General features: G+C 37.6%; 1 protein-coding gene across 1 annotated transcript; it reads left to right on the forward strand.

Moving 5' to 3' along the window:
• Positions 1-6,039: 6,039 nt before the first annotated feature.
• On the forward strand, positions 6,040-17,043 carry hells (helicase, lymphoid specific). Its single transcript, XM_079842397.1, has 23 exons — positions 6,040-6,344; positions 6,428-6,525; positions 6,688-6,791; positions 7,159-7,281; positions 7,643-7,696; positions 7,785-7,809; positions 7,898-7,959; positions 8,041-8,079; positions 9,634-9,858; positions 10,004-10,186; positions 10,309-10,452; positions 10,813-11,009; positions 11,129-11,225; positions 12,953-13,114; positions 13,579-13,730; positions 13,821-13,965; positions 14,055-14,138; positions 14,724-14,843; positions 14,930-15,046; positions 15,168-15,327; positions 15,446-15,542; positions 15,648-15,724; positions 15,860-17,043. The coding sequence occupies exons 1-23, from the start codon at positions 6,337-6,339 to the stop codon at positions 15,949-15,951; spliced, it is 2,565 nt and encodes an 854-aa protein (XP_079698523.1). The 5' UTR covers positions 6,040-6,336; the 3' UTR covers positions 15,952-17,043.
• Positions 17,044-19,814: the final 2,771 nt, after the last annotated feature.

Here is a 19,814-nt window from a genome sequence, read left to right on the forward strand (position 1 = left end):
ACAATGACCTGAATGAATGAAAAACTTCAGACACATTCTTTCCTATCACTGGATGTGAGGCTATTGGATTTCAAGCATAATTTGGGCATGTTTGGCCTCAGGCTCCTGTGGGATCTGCAGCGGTTCATTCTTCAAGATGGAAGAAAGGAAGGAAGGCCGAAGAATCTCTGAGCAGACACATGACGCAGAGCACAGCACACACTCTCCCAAAGGAAAGATAAGACTGCTCTGAGACAGTGCGCAAGAGGGAGTCCTGTCCTTTGACAAAAAGCTGTTTTGTAAATGGATCTGCTCTTATCAAGCGTGAAGAATTTCAGAGCCACCTTTGTTTCACTGCTGTTGGCTTATGCTCAGAGTCCACCGAGTGTGCACTCAAAATCAAATTAAAAGCAATAAAGCATGAGTTGACATGTTTTTCAGCAAAGCTCAATTATGTTCATTGATCATGCATTACTAAGATTGCAGAAAACATTTTTAAATGAACGTGTGTTAGATTAACTTAAAGAATTATATTTATTATCCAGATCTACACTTTATCACACATTGTGAAGCAGAATCATTAAATTATTTTTCTGAATAAAACCGCTGGAAAAAGCAGGACATTAATAGGTAATACAAATAATTATTCCAGATCAGAAGTGTAGTCAGTTAATTACAGAATGTGAAACAAATTAACAATAGTACTATGTTTGTAATGGTTTTTCCTTATAAATGCACTACACATAAATTGGGTTCAGCAGCCAATAGCAGGCTCACCTAATATGAACTCAACTAGGAAACAAAGAAAAGCAGAAAAGCTACTCTCTACTGACACCTTGTGGTTAATTCAGACCTTAACATTAGACATATAGATGTAACATTGAAGATCGAAATACAAATACTTTTAGGCAAAATCTATCTATCTACACTCTAAAAAAAAAAAAGGTTCTATATGGCACCAAAAATGGTTCTTGGCTCGTAATCATAGGGGAACCTTTATGCTATAAAGCACCAATTTTGGTGCTTCAGTGGTTCTTCAGCGGTGCTATATAGCACCTTAGTCCAGTGGTTCCCAACCACGTTCCTGGAGGACCCCCAACAGTGCACATTTTGCATGTCTCCTCAATCAAACACACCTGATTCAGGTCATCAGCTCATTAGTAGCTACTCCAAGACCTGATGTGGGTGTGTCAGACAAAGGACACATCCAAAATGTGTACTGTTGGGGGTCCTCCAGGAACGTGGTTGGGAACCACTGCCTTAGTCAAAGAACCGGTGAAGAACCTCTGAAGAACCGCTGAAGAACCACTGAAGCACCAAAATTGGTTCTATACAGTGCTAAAAAAGGTTCCCCTATGATTACGAGCCAAGAACCATTTTTGGTGCCATTTAGAACCTTTTCTTTAGAATGTATCTATCTATCTATCTATCTATCTATCTATCTATCTATCTATCTATCTATCTATCTATCTATCTATCTATCTATCTATCTATCTATCTATCTATCTATCTATCTATCTATCTATCTATCTATCTATCTATCTCTATATATCTATCAATATATCTATCTATCACACAGAGAGAGAGGGTGTCAAAATTGAGAAAGAGGGTGTCAAAATAACCCAAAGTTGGGATGAAAATGGACTAACCCAGCCATTGGGCTGTTTTAACCCAGTGGTTGGGTTAGATGTTTGCTTAAAACAACCCAATTGCTGGGTTAAAATAACCCAATTGCTGGGTTAGTCCATTTTCAACCCAACTTGGGTTCTTTTTAACTCAGCATTTTTTAGAGTGTACAATTCATTTACTTTACAATTAATTCAGGTACTTTAGGAGCACAACAGCTTGTCGTTGGGGCAGTACCCTTAAGAGGACATCTTCATACCTTTTTTTACTCCTAAAAAGTGCATATTAGTATACCTTAGAGTAATACGTACCTTAAGCTACTTCTATGAACCTTTTTGTGGTACAAAAGGTATAAAGATGTCCTTTTAAGGGTACTGCCCCAACGACAAGCTGTTGTACCACTAAAGGTAAAATTTTGACATCCTATCTATCTATCTATCTATCTATCTATCTATCTATCTATCTATCTATCTATCTATCTATCTATCTATCTATCTATCTATCTATCTATCTATCTATCTATCTATCTATCTATCTATCTATCTATCTATCTATCTATCTATCTATCTATCTATCTATCTATCTATCTATCTATCTATCTATATAAATCTATATATATAAATAGTATCACATTATATGCAGTGATGGGTAGTAACTGATTACTATATATAATTTGGATGACATAATCAGATTCCACTTGTAATTACATTATACTATGTTTTAAAATACTCATAATCAAAATGCAGTTACTGTTTTATAGATTATATGATTACCTTAATATTCACAAAAGGGTAGTCAATTATTCATAATTCATTGATCCCTAGTCGTTCTTTTTTTATCTTTTAAATTTTAATTTCTCTTGCACATGCAGACCAGCCTCTAGTTAAAGGGATAGTTCACCCGAAAATGAAAATTCTCTCATTATTTACTCACCCACAAGTTGTTGCAAACATGTGTGAGTTTCTTTCTTCTGTTGAACACAAACTATTTATTTTTCGAAGAATGTCGTTAACCGAATATTTGGGCCCCAGCATTGACTTTCATAGTATTTTTTTCCTAGTATGGTAGTCAATGGTGCCGTCAACTGTTCAATTCCCAACATTCTTCAAAATATCTTCTTTTGTGTTCAACAGAACAAAGAAACTCATACAGTTTTTGGAACAACATAACTGGGAGCAAATGATAACAGAAATTTCATTTTCATGGGTGAACTATCCCTTTAAGGAAACCCTGACATAACTCTGAATCATTTTTCTTCCCCTTTGTATTTTTTAGGTACAAGATTATACTATTCAAATCAATGTAATAAACAAGTTAGGCCGAAAGTAATCAAAGTAGTCAGATTATATTACCCTTAAATGTGTAATGCACAATTTTTACCATGCAATTTGTATTCAGTAACAAATTCGTATGTAATTACCCACTGATCATATGACGTGTGTGACCAATGAATCGTAAAAATCGTGAAAATGTAAAGTTTGCCATTATAAGCGTCTGCATTTATAAATGCCTCAGAGTATTATCATATGACATCCCCTTCAGCCAAGAAAATTAAAATCTATGTGCCATGTGCTTGACATTTTTGGAAACAAGAAAGTGAAAGAGACATTAGCACATGTTAGGTCACATGTCAAGGCTCAATTGTGAGTTCATTTTAGACTAGGAAATACATATAAATTAAATTTAAATATCATTGTACATCCAAATGTGTTTTCTAACGTTTTTGGTCCTTTTTAATGCACAATTTGTAAAATCAATAACTCAAAGACCAACAAATCTGTGTTATGCATAAATAGTTGAAGATCAAGGAGGATAGAAGCAGTGGGGGTGAGGACAAAGATGAAGAACATAAGTCAATGTTGTGTAAGTCAGGCATTTGGGTACATTATCCTATGTCATTTTGGAAGATGTGATCTACACTACAACCAGAGGTCAGGAAAGATGCCACTGCCATTGACCTCACTACAGTGACAAGCAAATGCTCCAAAAAATGGAGTTACATGTGGAAAAGTGTTGGGTACACTGAAAAAGAAGTCTTGTTGATTTTCACTTGTGCTACAATCATTGATTTGGAATGCCAAGAAAGAAACATGTTAAAGATTTATTTTGTAAAGATTACAGTTTGTAAAGTTTTGAATATGGATATTTTTCTTACACAAACTAATCGCTTGGCTTCAGAAGGCCTTTATTAACCCCCTGGAGCCGTGTGAAACACGCTTATGATGATTTTTATGGACTTCAAAACAGAAACAGCCATTCACTGCCATTATAAAGCTTGGAAGAAGCAGGACTTCTTTTTATATAACTCTGATTGTGTTCATCAGAAAGAAGAATGTAATTTACACCTAGGATGGCTTGAGGGTAAGTAAATCATGGGCTAATTTTCATTTTTGAGTGAACTATCCCTTTAATTTCACATTTGCACTAAAACTATACCAAAACACTTCATACATGTCTCAAATCAATTAATTCTTCCAGAACACTAGCAAAGGTTTTCACCCAACAAACACACTTTGTCAATCATAAAACACAGACCTAAAAAACACTAACATCAGGTAGCATTATATAGTGATTTATTTTGTAGAATTTCTTTACAAAACCATAGTGACACTCTTTACTGCTTATAATTCACTGCAGTATATGTTACTAATCAAAATTATTCCTAAGTTTTCCTCTTTTGAATGGATGGTAATGAATTGAAATGAAAGACTAACATCTGCAGGGGTTCAGTTAGGCCTACATCTAGTTTCTTTGATAGTATTTGATCTTTTTAGATTCAGAGTAGCCTATTTATCAAGATATTAGCCTATGTAAAAAGTGTTGCAGTCTTATTCATTTTTGTGTTCTGTTAGGTTTTGAACCTTTAAGTTTAACAGTTTTGAAAAGAGTATGTAAATGTACAAATTGGCCTGTAGTATGTTTGGTGGTGTTTGTCTTCGTGAGGTGTTCATGTAATTTGAAAGATTCCGTCATTGAATGTATTTTGTGCCAAAGCATAAAATATATGATCCACAGTTTAACTCACAGACTGATGTTCTGATCACATGTGTGAAGAGTTTTGGAAAAAGTGATTTTAAAAAACTGTAATGTTTTTGAAACACTACAACATGGTTTTACTACTTCACTATACAGGCAGTGAAGCTGCAGCTGAATTTGTCTTTTTTTGTACATTTTCACATGTGAGTTCCAAATGATATAAGATGAAATTGAATAATGTTAAATAATGCTTTAAAAAAAAATTTAAACAGACCTTTTCACTACTTTTCGGAGAAAATGCATTTAAATTGGTGTGAAGTTTCAGAAAAATTGTCAAAAAATAATGTACGCTAATAGGACACTAGGTCAAAGGTCAGATGTAGAAAACTGATTTTGGAAAATTATTTTAGTCTTAAATATATGTAAAATATAAAGTTATCTATTTTTCTACATGTGATTTCAAAATTAGTCCCATAGAGGGTTAAACTTTTGCCTTTGCGATATAAAATTGTTTATTATAAAACGGTTCCAACCGCTGTGACCACACGTCACGACAAAGCACCAACGGACTAGTACTCTGTTGCTCTTATTACCGGTAATAATCCTTTCATATCAGCCTATAGCTAATTTTACATTATTGTAAATTGTGTTGGCTACGAGCAATGTGAGACCGGACAGAACGTGACCAAGGTAGTGTTTTGACCATAGCCTACACATCTTTGTACAAATAGATTTGAATTTTCCACTTGCAAAATAATTTGTTTTTTTAGAAAAGCGGGGTTTAATTTAATTATATGAGTAAATACGTTTTGTGGATAATTTTAAGAGACGTTTTGTTCGACGACAGAAATTACTCGTCCTATATACACTAACGTTAAGTTACAACGTCAATCTGAAGTGCCAACGTTTCTAAAATTCAAGTTGCATGACGTTCTTTGAGGAAAAAATCGGGTGTTAGGACTAAAGAGCTAATCTCTCTCTCTCTCTCTCTCTCTCTCTCTCTCTCTCTCTCTCTCTCTCTCTCTCTCTCTCTCTCTCTCTCTCTCTCTCTCTCTCTCTCTCTCTCTCTCTCAGTGTGTGTGTGTGTGTGTGTGTGTGTGTGTGTGTGTGGCGGATAGATCAAACAATCTTGTAACCTCTTTGTTGAACCGAATGAACTGTACTATGTATTTCGCGGGAAATATCAACTAGGCTGTTTGCATCCGTACCACAGTATAAGGGGTTTATATTAATTCATCTCAAACGCTTAGACGTGTTTAGAAGCTTGTCTACTAGAAGAAGCCCTCGGAAGTATGCCGAATTATAATTCAACGGAATAAAACAATAAGTTTATGTAGTATTGCAATATAGCGAGTCGTTAAACGACCAACGTTTAGACGTCCACCCCTCCAAATGTGAGCTGTAATGGTTTCGTCCACAGTGGCGCGAAACGCCTGGCGCTCTGATGCAAAGTTTCACGTTACAGGCGCGCGGTTGGTGTGTTTGCTGGCAGTGTGTCTGGACCTCATGTGCTTTTAGGAGAGGCTTTTGTATAATATTTTTGTTGTGCAAAGAAAAGGTGTCCATTCGGGTACATTTATGCTGTTTGCATTCCGTTCTGCAGTTACAAAACGCTTTCGTAATTTGTTGTGTAAGTTTTTGTTTTATGTTAACTAATCAGGTGTTCAGTTAGACATATTTGCTTTACCTACTGGCATTTGATAAGGCTCCGGAAACGTTTAATTGTACACCCAGTTTACCGAAAAAGCAGCAGAAATGAGTGGGTAAGTGCATTCGGTATGCATGGATGAAGTATGAAGTGTTGGCAGAGCCATTTGCTTTAATTGACTTAACGTTCACGTTGCAGCATTGTCAAAGAAGAGACACGCAGTGTTTCCCCTCACTGCCCCAAACCTAATGAACCTGAAGAGCCAGAAGGCACTGCAGTGGAGGAGACCACTATGGGTAGGTAAAACGCAGATCACACACACACACACACACACACACACACACACACACACACACACACACACACACACATTCACAGTAAATCTTCTAGAGATGGTGGCAGACCTGTCTGTGCAAGTCCATGCAACATTCAATTCACTAATCTTCTGCATGTTACAGAAAAAAGCCATCCTGGAGAGATGGTTATTACCAAAGAGATGGAGGAGGAGGAGAAGCATTTAGAGGAGGAGGGAGAGAAGAAAGAAAGAGAACTGATGAAGGAGGTAAACTTTTATATAAATAACTTTTTTTATTTTGATATGACTCCTGCTAGGGTTGAACAGGTTCCTGGAAAACCTGTAAATATAAGGGCAATTAAAAAATATGATTGTAAGATGAGAGAAATCCTGAAAAGGCTTGGAAATCTATGTTAAGCTCAAATTCCCTTTTTTTATGAGTGCAGTCCCTATTATACCTATAATATGATATTTTAATCTTATCCATTAATAGCGTACTGTAAATGTAATGGAAAAGTTATTTAAAATGCATAGACCCTTGAGCATCTTGTATATGTTGAAGTGTTTTGCACAAGTCACAATTTTTATAAATGCAATTTAAACTCATGAAAGGTCTATAATGCTGTTTTAACAGGCCAGACAGTCGTGGGAAAAAGATTCTCAAGAGATGCGATTTAAAAGACTTCAGCACCTTTTGGAGAAAAGCAACATTTACTCAAAGTTTCTGCTCACAAAGATGGAACAACAGCAGCAAGAGGTGCGTATTGTGTTCACGAGGCAGGAAAGCGTTGTCTCGCTGAGAGGTTTACGATTTCCGGATATAAATCTTACTTGAGTGTGTTTATCTGAGATGAATTGTAACATGGTGGAAAGGCGCAGGTGTTGATTTGTGTGGCAGAGAACTGTGAACCAATCAAATGCCTTCATTGCTGTGCACCACCTGCCCCAAGGCATTATTTTCTTTAGACTCTTCATTGAAGTGTGATCTCCACCACAATATAGAAATCTAATGATTCTATCAAGTTCTTGTTTTCCGTTTTATTGACATTAACATTGCACAAAGTTATTGCTTGTTACATTTAGTTTCAGAAATGAACTTTATTTTTCTAAAAACACAGGAAAAACTTAAAAAGGAGAGACTGGAAAAGAAAGCTGCAAGTAAGAAGCAAAAGGCAAGTTTGTCATCCTGCTTTATTACAACATTTTGATCCATTTGAATAAAAGTAAAGGTGTAGTAATTGAATGTTATGTCTTTCGCAGGGCAATGATAAAAAGACCGTAAAAGGTATGCCCCTCAGATTGCATTTCAAAGAATTGAGTTTCTACAGTTTTTGGTGTGCAATACATTAATCTGTTTATTGTTGCATGTGAAGTTGAGAGAAAGAAACGTGAACGGGAGGAGGATTACAAAATCGCAGATGTTATGTCCAAAGAGGTGAGTCTTCAATTTTGTTTGTCTTTTATGACACCAAAAAATGTGTTTTAATTACTGATGTGGTTTTTTCTCTCTTTTAAGGAAATCATGTCAAAAGCCAAAAAAACAAAAATGGAAGAGGTAAAGTGTTTATGCTTTATGGCTTTTTCAGAAATTGTAAAATATATGTATTGTTCTAAAGCTCAAATTATACTCAAGTTATAGGTTTTATCCATATGTACGCATGTCAAAAACAGCCTTTTCAAAGTATACTCCATGTGTGTGCACAGAGGCGTAGAACATTTGGACTACCCCAACTAAAGTTTTTCCTAGTCGACTGTTAGATTTTAATTTAAACCATTATTGGCTAAATACTAAACCATAATGAGCATTTAAAATGTAAATTGTGCTGCAGCAACACTGCAAATATTGCCTGAGCTTTACTGAGATCAGAACACATACAAAATAACCTATGATATAAATAACAGCCGTACAACTAAATTATGGGCATACTAAAATGTAGGGTGTAAATATAAATGATAAACGAATATATTAATATACAGCAAACTGAAACACTTAATAGAAATATCTGTGCAAACATCAGGAAGATGATTAGACTATACCTCACTCACCGTTACTCCGATCGCAGTCTTCTCATATTATGAGAAAGGAACGTGAGTTTGTCCACATTGTCGTGGAGAAGTGAGCGCCGTCTCTTGATCACAATGAAGACGGCCTTTAAGAAGATGCCCTTTCACGGCGTTGACGTCGTGCAATAAGCGCAGTGTTAGTTTAGCCTCCACACGCTGCACAAACTCTTGGATATGCGCCTAATATTAGCCAACATTTGTTTAGATTCATGTTAATGATAGAGCGGACATGTACAATTACCTCATGGACCTGCCGTGTTACCAATCTATCACTGTGATTTCGCCAATTCATGTCAAATCTTTTTTTTTTCTTCTGTGAATGATTAATTTGTATACCAAGCTCCTCCTTTTCGACTATTAGGAGGCAGCCCTAGTCAACATGCACACTAGAAAGTTTAATCTTTGTTTCTCTCAAAGTTATGAGTGATTAAAAAATGTTTTTGTATATGTTCAGCGGGGCGCGTTTTCTCACCTGAGAATATCATCCACATTATCTTTTTGTCAACATGTGAAACAATATAAACACGATAACCATATACCGACTCGAGTGTACGTTCTGCATAACTGGCGCAGTCTGCTTTATTAGCGTTTTTGTTACTGCTCACACTGCTTGAGCTTATAATGCTTTCTTTAGGCCTATATTTTGTTTACACATTGTTTAATGTTTTGAACTGAAAGAAACTCAAGGTACAATGTTCAGAAATGTTGAGGGGAAAAACTGTGAATATTTGATGTCAATTACAATATTTACAAATACAATATTACGGAAAAATTCCCATCCCTAGTTTAAACCACAGTTGCGTTTATAACCCCCTCATACAAGTGATGTACTGTTCATGAGGTCTCCAGTAATAATTTGTCGTCATCTCCATTCCTTGAACTCTGCTTGGATGAACAGCATTTGAAGTTGTTGTAAAATGCTGATGAACGCACTTGTGAGCGCACTTTCTATATTAATGCCAAGTTGCACATTGCTTTGCAACCATATAAAACCTACAGTTAGACTAATGAACTACATTACTTTTCTTGGATCTGTCTTGTAAAGGAGGCACACGCATCAGTAAAACTGGAAGCTGAGGATATAGAGAAGCTGAGTGACACAAACTCCGATATTAAAGGCAGGCTGTCTGAGACTTTGCGGGAAAACAGCAAGCAGATGCTGGATCCAGAGAGAACCGTGAACGGCCAACCGGTACCTGCACAGCAACCCAACCTCTTCACTGGGGGTGTGATGAGGTGGTACCAGGTGGAAGGCATAGAGTGGCTCAGGGTAAGTGTTTCCTGGAGGTGCTGATGACCAGAAGAGGGCAGTATTGTAATCCTCAGTGTCTGAAAAGGGCTGGATGATGTTCAATATGCATCTCAATGTGTATTAGGTTTGTATAATGGCTAATAAACTGTTGTTTGCTTTGCAGATGTTATGGGAGAATGGTATCAATGGTATCCTGGCTGATGAGATGGGTCTTGGAAAAACCATACAGTGCATTGCCCATATTGCAATGATGGTTGAGAAGAAGGTCCTTGGGCCCTTCCTAGTCGTGGCTCCTCTGTCCACTCTTCCAAACTGGATCTCAGAATTCAAGCGCTTTACCCCAGAGGTGTGAATCAACAACTGTAGTTCATCATCATTGAAATGATTGCTTTAAGACAAGAGCTAACAATTTGACAGCTTTCATCCATTTGACTATTGATTGACTCTCTTGTTCTTGCTCTCTTTAAGGTGTCCGTTCTACTGTATCATGGTCCTCAAAATGAGAGGATGAACCTGGTGAAAAAGATCCGTCAGCACCAGGGTCCCCTCAAAATGTGCCCTGTTGTTGTTACATCCTTTGAAATAGCCATGAGAGACCGGAAGTTTCTTCAGGTAAACACATCTGGTGTTGCATATTAGGCTGCATAGAAAAATTATTTCTAGTTTCATAAACTACTTGGACTATTTGGTCGTTTATTTAAAAACATAGACTTGCCTAATTTGAATCTGAGAACTAAGACTGGATTGCCAAGGGTTAAGACACCGTCTGGTCCCTGGTCTTGTTCTGCACAATTCATCAGGACGAGACTTTTTATGTTCAATCTTTCATCAAAGGGTGTAATTTTCTCAACATGGAAGCATGTGTCCTTTCTTCCACTTAACCAAAGATTTGTGCGAAAGTGGTGAATTTATAAGCTTGAATTTATATGAATGAAAAATGAATTTATAAAATGATAATGTTTGTCTCCTCAGCGTTTTCACTGGAACTATCTGATTGTGGATGAGGGCCACAGGATTAAAAACTTGAACTGTCGTCTGGTGCAAGAACTAAAGATGCTGCTAGCTGACAACAAACTGCTCCTGACAGGAACCCCCCTGCAGAATAACCTGTCTGAACTGTGGTCCCTCCTCAACTTCCTCCTTCCAGATGTGTTTGATGACCTGAAAAGGTAAATCACATGTGGCCACTTTCATGCACTGTTATCCAGCATGTCGTCATGTGGATTAATCTTGAGAATTGTTTTTGTAACTGTATTTAATGTTTGTCAAAAAATGTTTTCCCCCTCAGTTTTGAGTCATGGTTTGACATAAGTACCATCACTTCCGACGCAGAAAATATTGTGGCTAGTGAGCGAGAGCAGAAGATCCTTCACATGCTTCATCAGGTATCTTCACATGACATTAATAAAGTTTGTTAGACATTGCTGGAGCTACACCATCTTAAATGTTCTTCAGCCAGATATAAACCAGCTGCTATTGGAAGTATATTGTTTGTGGTGTAAAGTAACAAATTGCAAATACTCTTGTTACTGTAACCGAGTAGTCTCTCAGGAATTGTACTTTATTAAGTAGTTTAAAAACAGTGCACTCTTACTTGAGTACATTTTAAGTGCTGTATCAGTACGTTTACTGTGCCATTTCCCTTAACCTGCCATCGCTACATTATGTTTATTTTTTTCCTGTGAACGTGATTGGCTAAGACGAATAATCAGTCCTGTGACTCAAATCAACCATGTTAGTGCGTTGGAAACAGCCTAGTGTGAGGCACCGGTGCTTTATGAAAGGGGGAATTTAATTGTTTATTAATTGAATTATGAATTGTTGCTGGTTCCTGTATGATGACTGAAATCGTGAAATTGCTTTAAACAATTACTAAAAATAAACTGCAGAATATTACATTTTCTAATACACGCACAAATGGTACGTATTCTGTTAGCGCTGCACGAGCTTGCGGTGCCATCAGCTGGAAACACTTCATTTAGCTTGTTTGCCAGGCTAAAAAACGTGCATTAGGCATTAACCGATCATCCCTTACATTGATTTCGCTCAACATGTTAACGCATTAACCTGCTTTCTGTCAGCTAATGGAAGTGCATATGTAATGTGTTCTCACATGGCAATTTAAAATTAGTCCATGTATATAGCAAATAACTTTCATAAAACATCAGATTTATATTTAATTCAGGTTTAATTTTTAATTGCAAGAGAAAATTCAGTGGTGAAAATTGAGTTACTCGATTCTGATTTCTTAAGTGTATTCTTTTTACAGGGAAAACATCCATTGAAATTAAAGCAGTACGTGCGTCTTGAAAAGAAAGAACTCTGCTTTTTGCTTTTTTTTTTATTGTTAATGTACAATAATCCGCACACATGGGAGCTCGAGGCAAAGTGCGAACATTTTTTTACAGTCTATGGCGCACACACAAAACGCAGGCAGTCCAACAGGGAGCGCGCACTCTTAAAGGGACCACACTATTTTCCTACTCGTTACAAACGCTTTGCAACCTTTTTTAATTAACCGCAAGAAAACCTCTACAGAATGGTTGTCATAAATGTTACCAGATTATTGGTTGCTTTCTCAAATATTACAGGGCTGTATTTTTAGTGCTAGCAGTCAAACAAGAGATCCCCAACAGTATTTCTTCAAGTTTTATTTTTATTTGTTCTTACTGAGAATCAACCATAAAAGAGTAAGCTACATTTTTAATTTGCAGGGTATAAGGTGGAATAACATTCATAACATAATACTCACTACTCTTGAGTACTTTTAAAAGGGCTACTTTTTAGCACCATATCTTAACATGTTCTGTATATGGTACCGGTGCTATAATAGCACCTTAGTCAAAGAACCGCTGAAGAACCACTGAAGAACCACTGAAGCACTAAAATTGGTGCTAAATAGCACTTAAAGTTTCCCCTATGATTACGAGCCAAGAACCATTTTTGGTGCCATATAGAACTTTTTATTTATTTTTTTTTTTTTTTTTTTTTTTAGAGTGTACTTGCACTACATTTTTTTTTTTATAAGTAACAGTACTTTTACTTGAGTATGCTTTTTCAGTACTCTTTCCACCACTGGGTTCTGATGATTTTTATTTTTTACCTTTTTCAGATTCTCACACCCTTCCTTCTGAGAAGACTGAAGTCAGATGTCACACTGGAGGTTCCACCTAAGAAAGAGATTATTGTGTACGCACCCCTCACCAACAAACAAGAGGCCTTTTATATGGCCATTGTTAACAAGACTATAGCAAAGATGCTGGGTCAGGAGAAGGTGCGTTTTATATGCAGTGTTGAGGCCTGTTTACACCAGCACGAATATTTGGCATGAAAATGCAGTCTGATTTGGCATACGATTTGTTTAGACCAATGGGTGAGAAATTGCCGACTGGTTGGATGAAAATGCAAATTCACTCCGGTGGCACTTAGGGAAAAGTACCTCAGTAAATACCCCGGTTACTCCATAACAAGCTGGTGGCGAAAACAGAAAGTTGTACCGAAGAAAGTTTTCAAATAGCCATTCAGATTTTTGTTCACTTAAGTCTTTATCAAACATCAAATGCGTTACACATTAACACCAAAAGAACAGACACATTAACAGCTGTTCATTCACATTCAAATGTTTATTGTGCTAAAAATTCATCTTTGTGTGAACAGGCCTTTTTAAATATTACATGAAAGTTTGAACGTGATTGATTATTCATGATTGATTACTGTTGTTTATTTCACATCTTTAAGGATGATTCAGGACCTGCGCAGCTGACAGCCAGTGGCCGCCCAAAACGCAGGTCCAGGAAGGTGGTGGACTATTCTGAGAAGGAGACTGACTCTATGAAAGACCTCGAGAAATATCTAGAGAAAGTCCAGAAAGAGATGGAGAGTCAGGAAAGGTCTGTTTACCAATTTGACCTCTGCTCTCAACTCAGCTGTTTAATGTCACAAATTGTGTTTTTGACATGACATGGTTCCTTTCTCTTTAGCCCCAGCCCAGTGGTGGATGTGTTTATGCCGGTTGATGCTCAAATCAACTTGAAACTGCAAAACGTTCTGATGCTGCTGAAGAGGTGTTGCAACCATGCTTACCTGATAGAGTATCCTCTGGACCCCGCCACTGGAGACTTCAAGGTACTTCACATAATTTTGCATCTAGTATAAAGTGTTCACATTGGTAAGGCAATAGAACAAGTGCATTAATCTTCATCTCATTGGTACAGATTGATGAGCAGTTAGTGGAAGCATCAGGGAAGTTTCTCATCCTGGATCGAATGCTTCCTGAACTGAAAAGAAGAGGGCACAAGGTAATGATCACTTCTCATACATGCATTTTAATGATTGGCTGCTCTATCAGTGTGTCAAAATACATTTGTGTGCACGTTTAATCTCCTGTGTACAGTTTATGTGTGGATTATATGTAAGGTTGAGTGATGCATTGGATAATTATGATGCACACAGTACAGCACTTCATATGGCCATTGAGTTTCTTAAAGATATTCAATGCTTTCTATATTAATTTTGAGTCTGTTCATCAAAGCTCCATTTAATACAGTGAAGCATTAAAAATGTAAGATTCCTAAAAATAACAAACCCTTCTATTTGAATTTTACGCTGTAATTTATTCCTGTGGTGAAGCTGAATTTTCAGCATCATTGTTCAGTTTTCAAAGTCACATGATCCTTAAGAAATCATTTTAATATGCTGATTTGCAGAAACATTTCTTTATCTATTGAAAACCGTTATGCTGCTTTATATAAATTTGTGAGAATTTCAGGATTATTTAAAGAACTACATTTATTTGAAACTAAAACAGTTTAAAATAGCTACAACTTTTTATTTTGTCTTAATTGCATCGACACCCTTATTTATTTATTTGATTTGTTTTACAGGTGCTGATTTTCAGCCAGATGACCTCCATATTGGATATTCTGATGGATTACTGTTATCTCCGGGGTTATGAGTACAGCCGACTGGATGGTTCAATGAGTTATGCCGACCGAGATGAGAATGTGAGCTGCCGTTTGGTTAATACAAATTGCCATTGCATACAGTTTCTTCAACTTTACACTGAAAACAACCCCTATTTATCATGCAGATGAAGAAGTTTGCTGCTGATCCAGAGGTGTTCCTCTTCCTCCTGAGCACTCGAGCTGGTGGCCTCGGGATCAACCTCACAGCTGCCGACACGGTCATCATATTTGACAGTGACTGGGTATGAATTTGGATATAAAGCTTGTTCACATGTGACTTCTAAATTGGTTTAAAAGCATGCAAAAAAAATCAGTTGGCTAAAGCCTCTGTTCTTTAAATAATTATGTGAATTTCATCTGCAGAATCCTCAGGCGGATTTGCAGGCACAGGATCGGTGTCATCGTATTGGGCAAACAAAACCTGTGATGGTTTACCGCCTCGTTACGGCCAACACCATTGATGAGAAGATCCTGGAGAGAGCCTCTGCCAAGAGAAAGCTAGAGAAGATGGTCATTCACAAAAGTATGTAGCTATTAAGATTAATGCCACATTACCAACTTTTGAATTGTAATTAAACAATTTAAGGATTGATAGGTTTTGCTGTCACTGACTTTTTTCCACTTATGTTTGTCATTTTTAGATAAATTTAAAGGTTCTAAAGCAGAACTCAAACAGACCAAGAGCTGCGTGGATGTAAATGAGCTTGTAGAACTACTGAAGTCCAGAGACTATGACGGGTACTGATATCTCAACTGTTGCAAGACTTTAATTCATCTCAAAGTATTGCCAAGTTCTGCATTGTAAGTTGCATCACTGTCCTGACATGATTCGTGCTGTTGCAGGGCGGTGAAGGGCACTAAAGGAAAGGTCATCAGTGACAAAGATCTGGAGATCCTGCTGGACCGCAGTGATTTAGCGAGTAAGTGCCTTTCACGTCTCGGATATTAATGTTTCTTTGTCTGTGTAATGTGTTCTGTCCACTGCATAGTGGTGCTGTAAATGATACTTTGATATTGTAATGCCCCTCTAATGTGAATCAAATCTCCCTTTTCAGATCAAGCCAAGAAGCGTTTGAAACAGGAGAAGGACAGGGTGTTTAAAGTTATTGAGACCAAAGATGACGATGCGGACATCAGCCTGTCCTGAGAGCACAGACACTTAAAGCTTGCCTTTAGGCCAAAGTTGAGTTATTTCCACTGCTTAAACTGATCAAGCAACATTAACTGGTGTAAAAGCTGCCTGATGGTTCTACAGAAAGATTGATCTTGTGTATTTTAGACTTTTGTGTCAACCACCACTGCTGCTTTTAATCAGGTCATCCTTGGTTATCAATTTCTTTTAGCAGTTTTAACAACACTTTTTCATTTCATGTCTACTTTTTTTGGCGGGAGGATTTGCACTTACAAAAATATCCCCCACTTTGGCCACTCTGTAAATATTGTTGTATATTTCATGTAGTTGACTGAATAGAACTTTACATGTTAACCGCTTCGACGCACTTTGACCTGCTAGAATACTGTAGAACACGAACGTTCCTTTTTGTTTTATGTCTTCAAAATATAATAAATATTTTGTATTCAGTATTTGAGGTTTGTTTTTGCAGTCGTAAGAATTTGCAGAAGTGTGACTGCATTGTAACATGGAAGTTAGCGTGCGTACATTAGCTGTAGCAATAGAAAACCAACAGATGCATTCATAGACACCTTCTCCACATGGAAAGGTTCCGGGTTCATATGGACCATTGATAGATTGATTTACCTCTGAGAATTATTGCAGCTCCCTCAGTAACTCGGCAAATGTTGTTTAATGACAAAGTAGTTTTGACATAAGTGACAGTCATGTTTTATAAAACCCCCAGTAGCTAAGCTAACATCCATCAGAGTTGGTTAGACAAAATGACTTGTTTATTTTTGCTGATTGTGCTCCTCTTCTAGTTTTCTTCTTATATCCTGAATCACTGTAGGAAAAAACACATTTGAAAAATATTACAATGAGATATTTGCATTCCAAACACAGGATTCATACATTCAGAAGTTTGAGGTTAAGAAATTTTTTTTTATTATTAATGTTGAAAACAGTTATGCTGCTTTAGAAACTGAAAAAAAATTCAAGATTTTTTGATGAATAGATTGAAAAGAGCACAATTTGCTTGAAATATTTTTGATCAATATATATCTTTTAATATCACTTAATTCATTTAAAACTCATTTAGACCTGGAAATAAAAAAAAAACTGTTCAAAACCTATGGCTGACTTTACAATGTTTCATTTATTAACATTAATGTATTTGTTAACGTTAGTACAAATACAGATGTTCATTATTTCACACTTCACAGTGCATTAACTAATGTTAAATATATATTTTTGATTGTAATAAGGTATTACTACATGTTGGACTGAACATGAACTGCACTTCTACAGCATTTATTAATCTGTATTCATGTTAACTAATGTAGTAAACTAATAAAACTTCATTGTAAAGTTTGATGACAACTCCTTAAAGGGTTAGTTCACCCAAAAATTTAAATTCTGTAATTAATTACGTAACCTCATGTCGTTCGACACCCGTAAGACCTCCGTTCACCTTCGGAACACAAATGAAGATATTTTAGTTGAAATCTGATGGCTCTGAAAGGCCTCCATTGGCACAATGCACGGTTCACTCTCAAGACCCTTAAAAGGTACTAAAGACGTCGTTACAAAGTCCATCTCACTACAGTGGTTTTACATTGGACTTACATGGTGATGATGATTTCAAAACACGGCCTCATGAAGCTTCGAATGTTGAATCAGTGAGTCGAATGAGCAGTTTGGATCGCCAAATTTCAGCAGTTTGGCGGTTTGACACGCGATCCGAATCATGATTCGACTCACTGATTCATAACGCGTCGAAGCTTCATGAGGCCGTGTTTTGAAATCGTCATCACTATATAAGTCGTTATTTAGGGGTTTTTTTTGCGCACAAAAACTCTCGTCACTCCATAAAGTTATTGTAGAACCACTGTAGTGAGATGGACTTTGTAACGACGTCTTTAGTACCTTTTAAGGGTCTTGAGAGTGAACCGTGCATTGTGCCAATGGAGGCCTTTCAGAGCCATCAGATTTCAACTAAAATATCTTCATTTGTGTTCCGAAGATGAACGGAGATCTTACGGGTGTCGAACGACATTGAGGGTAAGTAATTGACAGAATTTTCATTTTTGGGTGAACTAACCCTTTAAAGGATCAGAGTTCATGTAGCTCGAGTGCTGCCGAAATGAAAGCAAAAGAGGGACAAACAAAATAATACATTCATATCATTTGTAATACCTTTGGCATTGAAACTTTCACTAGTGGTGTCATGTGTGTATATATATATATATTAGGAATCAGAAATCATACCATCATCAATAGGTGCGATCTTTTGTGCGTTTCTTTGATGTTTTGTAGGGATGTCAGTAATGGTCATGGGAGGATCAGCCACATCCATGTGGCCCATTTTCTGCGTGATCCTGTCGCTGAGGCCGAGGTAATCCTTACGCAAGTCTTCCATCTCTGCCAACAGCACCTCTCTCTCCCGCTCCAGCAAACGAATGGCTTCTTTGAGTCGTTCTCCCTCCTTCGTGCTGGCCATCTGCGACACCACCTTTTCTTTATGAATGGTCTCCAGCCTCTCTGTCAGGATTTGCTTGTCTTTCTTGAGTTTATCGACCACCTCCATCAAGGCCTCGCACTCTCTTCTCAAACCGTCGGACTTCTGCAGACAGGCTTTTTGCTGCTCCTGCAGTTGAAGCATCTCCACTCTCTGCTTGTTGTGGATCGATTTCGATTCATATTTCATGGTCTCCACCTGCTGATGCGCTTTGTCTCTTTCTGTTCTGCACTTCTCCAGCTCGACGTTCAGTTTTTCAATCATGTCCTGGAACTCCTTTACATTCTTCTCATTGTCAGACTCTTTGGAGCGGGTCGACTGAACGAGCTCTCTGTTCTTCTCCTGTGCTTTACGTAAATGATCTCTGAGGTTCGCAGATTCACTTCTCACGGCCGATACCTCCTGTTCAAGCCTCCGATTAATGCTGATGGTGTTCTTGTGTTCAGCATCCATCATCTGCAAGGTCTCTCTGCACAAAGCGAGATCTCGTCCTGCTACGTCTCTTTGCTCCTCTAGAAGTTTCTGCTTTGTCAGCAGCTCTTGAGACACCTGCTGAAGCTTCTTTAAGGATTTCTGACAGCTCCTTTTCTCATCGAGCTCCAGGTTGAGCTGGTCCTTCATCGTGATGGCGCGAGTTTTGAGGCGCTCGTATTTCTCCATCAGCGCTTTAAGCTGCTTCATCGATGTTTTGTTGTTGGTTCTGGCTTCAGCTAGTTCCTCCTTCATATCTTCACAGATACGATCAAACCTAGTGGTGATCTCTGTGTTTTTCTGCTCTTCACATTTCAGCTTTTCAGTAAGAATTTGGGTTTCTCTCTCCTTTTGCTTTGAAATCTCTTTCAGCTCTTGTTGCTTGACCAACAACAAATGGACGAGATGTTGGTTCTCCAAGTGCTTCTGTTGCAGTTGTTCCTTCACGACTTCAAAGAAGTCCAGGTGTTTGCCCTTGAAAGATGAGCTTTTGTCAGCTCTGCTTTTTTCTCTGCCCTTAGATATTTCCTTCAAAATGACTTTGGGTGGGTTTGAGGAGCATTCAACAGACCTTGTCGAATTAGACCGAATCACGTAACCGAAGGGTAGGTGTAAGGCTTTAGAGTTACCGCCCATCTGTAAATCATATTTTGACCCGAGGATACTCATCGTAGCCTCTTCTTTTTTTAGCAGATCGGCTCCTGCTAGAATTCTGTGCAGGGATTCCATTGTCTGCTCATTAAAATCTTGATTGACATTTGTGTTTTGTAGTAAACTCTGTCGCACTTTGAGGAACTTGTTCTCAAGGGTATCCACTGCAGCATGTTGTGCTTTAGCACACGGGAGTTCTTGTCCTTTCTTCCACTCGCTAAAAAGCATGTCATTTGATCGCATTTCACTGCTGATG

This window comes from Gobio gobio, assembly GCF_949357685.1.
Source record: "Gobio gobio genome assembly, chromosome: 18".
Lineage (NCBI taxonomy): Eukaryota > Metazoa > Chordata > Actinopteri > Cypriniformes > Gobionidae > Gobio > Gobio gobio.

Bases quoted from the DNA above. Each gene is read 5' to 3' on its own strand.
- hells (XM_079842397.1), top strand. The intron at 6,526-6,687 runs GTAGGTAAAACG...TGCATGTTACAG, and splicing joins AGTGGAGGAGACCACTATGG to AAAAAAGCCATCCTGGAGAG. The intron at 10,187-10,308 runs GTGTGAATCAAC...GCTCTCTTTAAG, and splicing joins TCAAGCGCTTTACCCCAGAG to GTGTCCGTTCTACTGTATCA.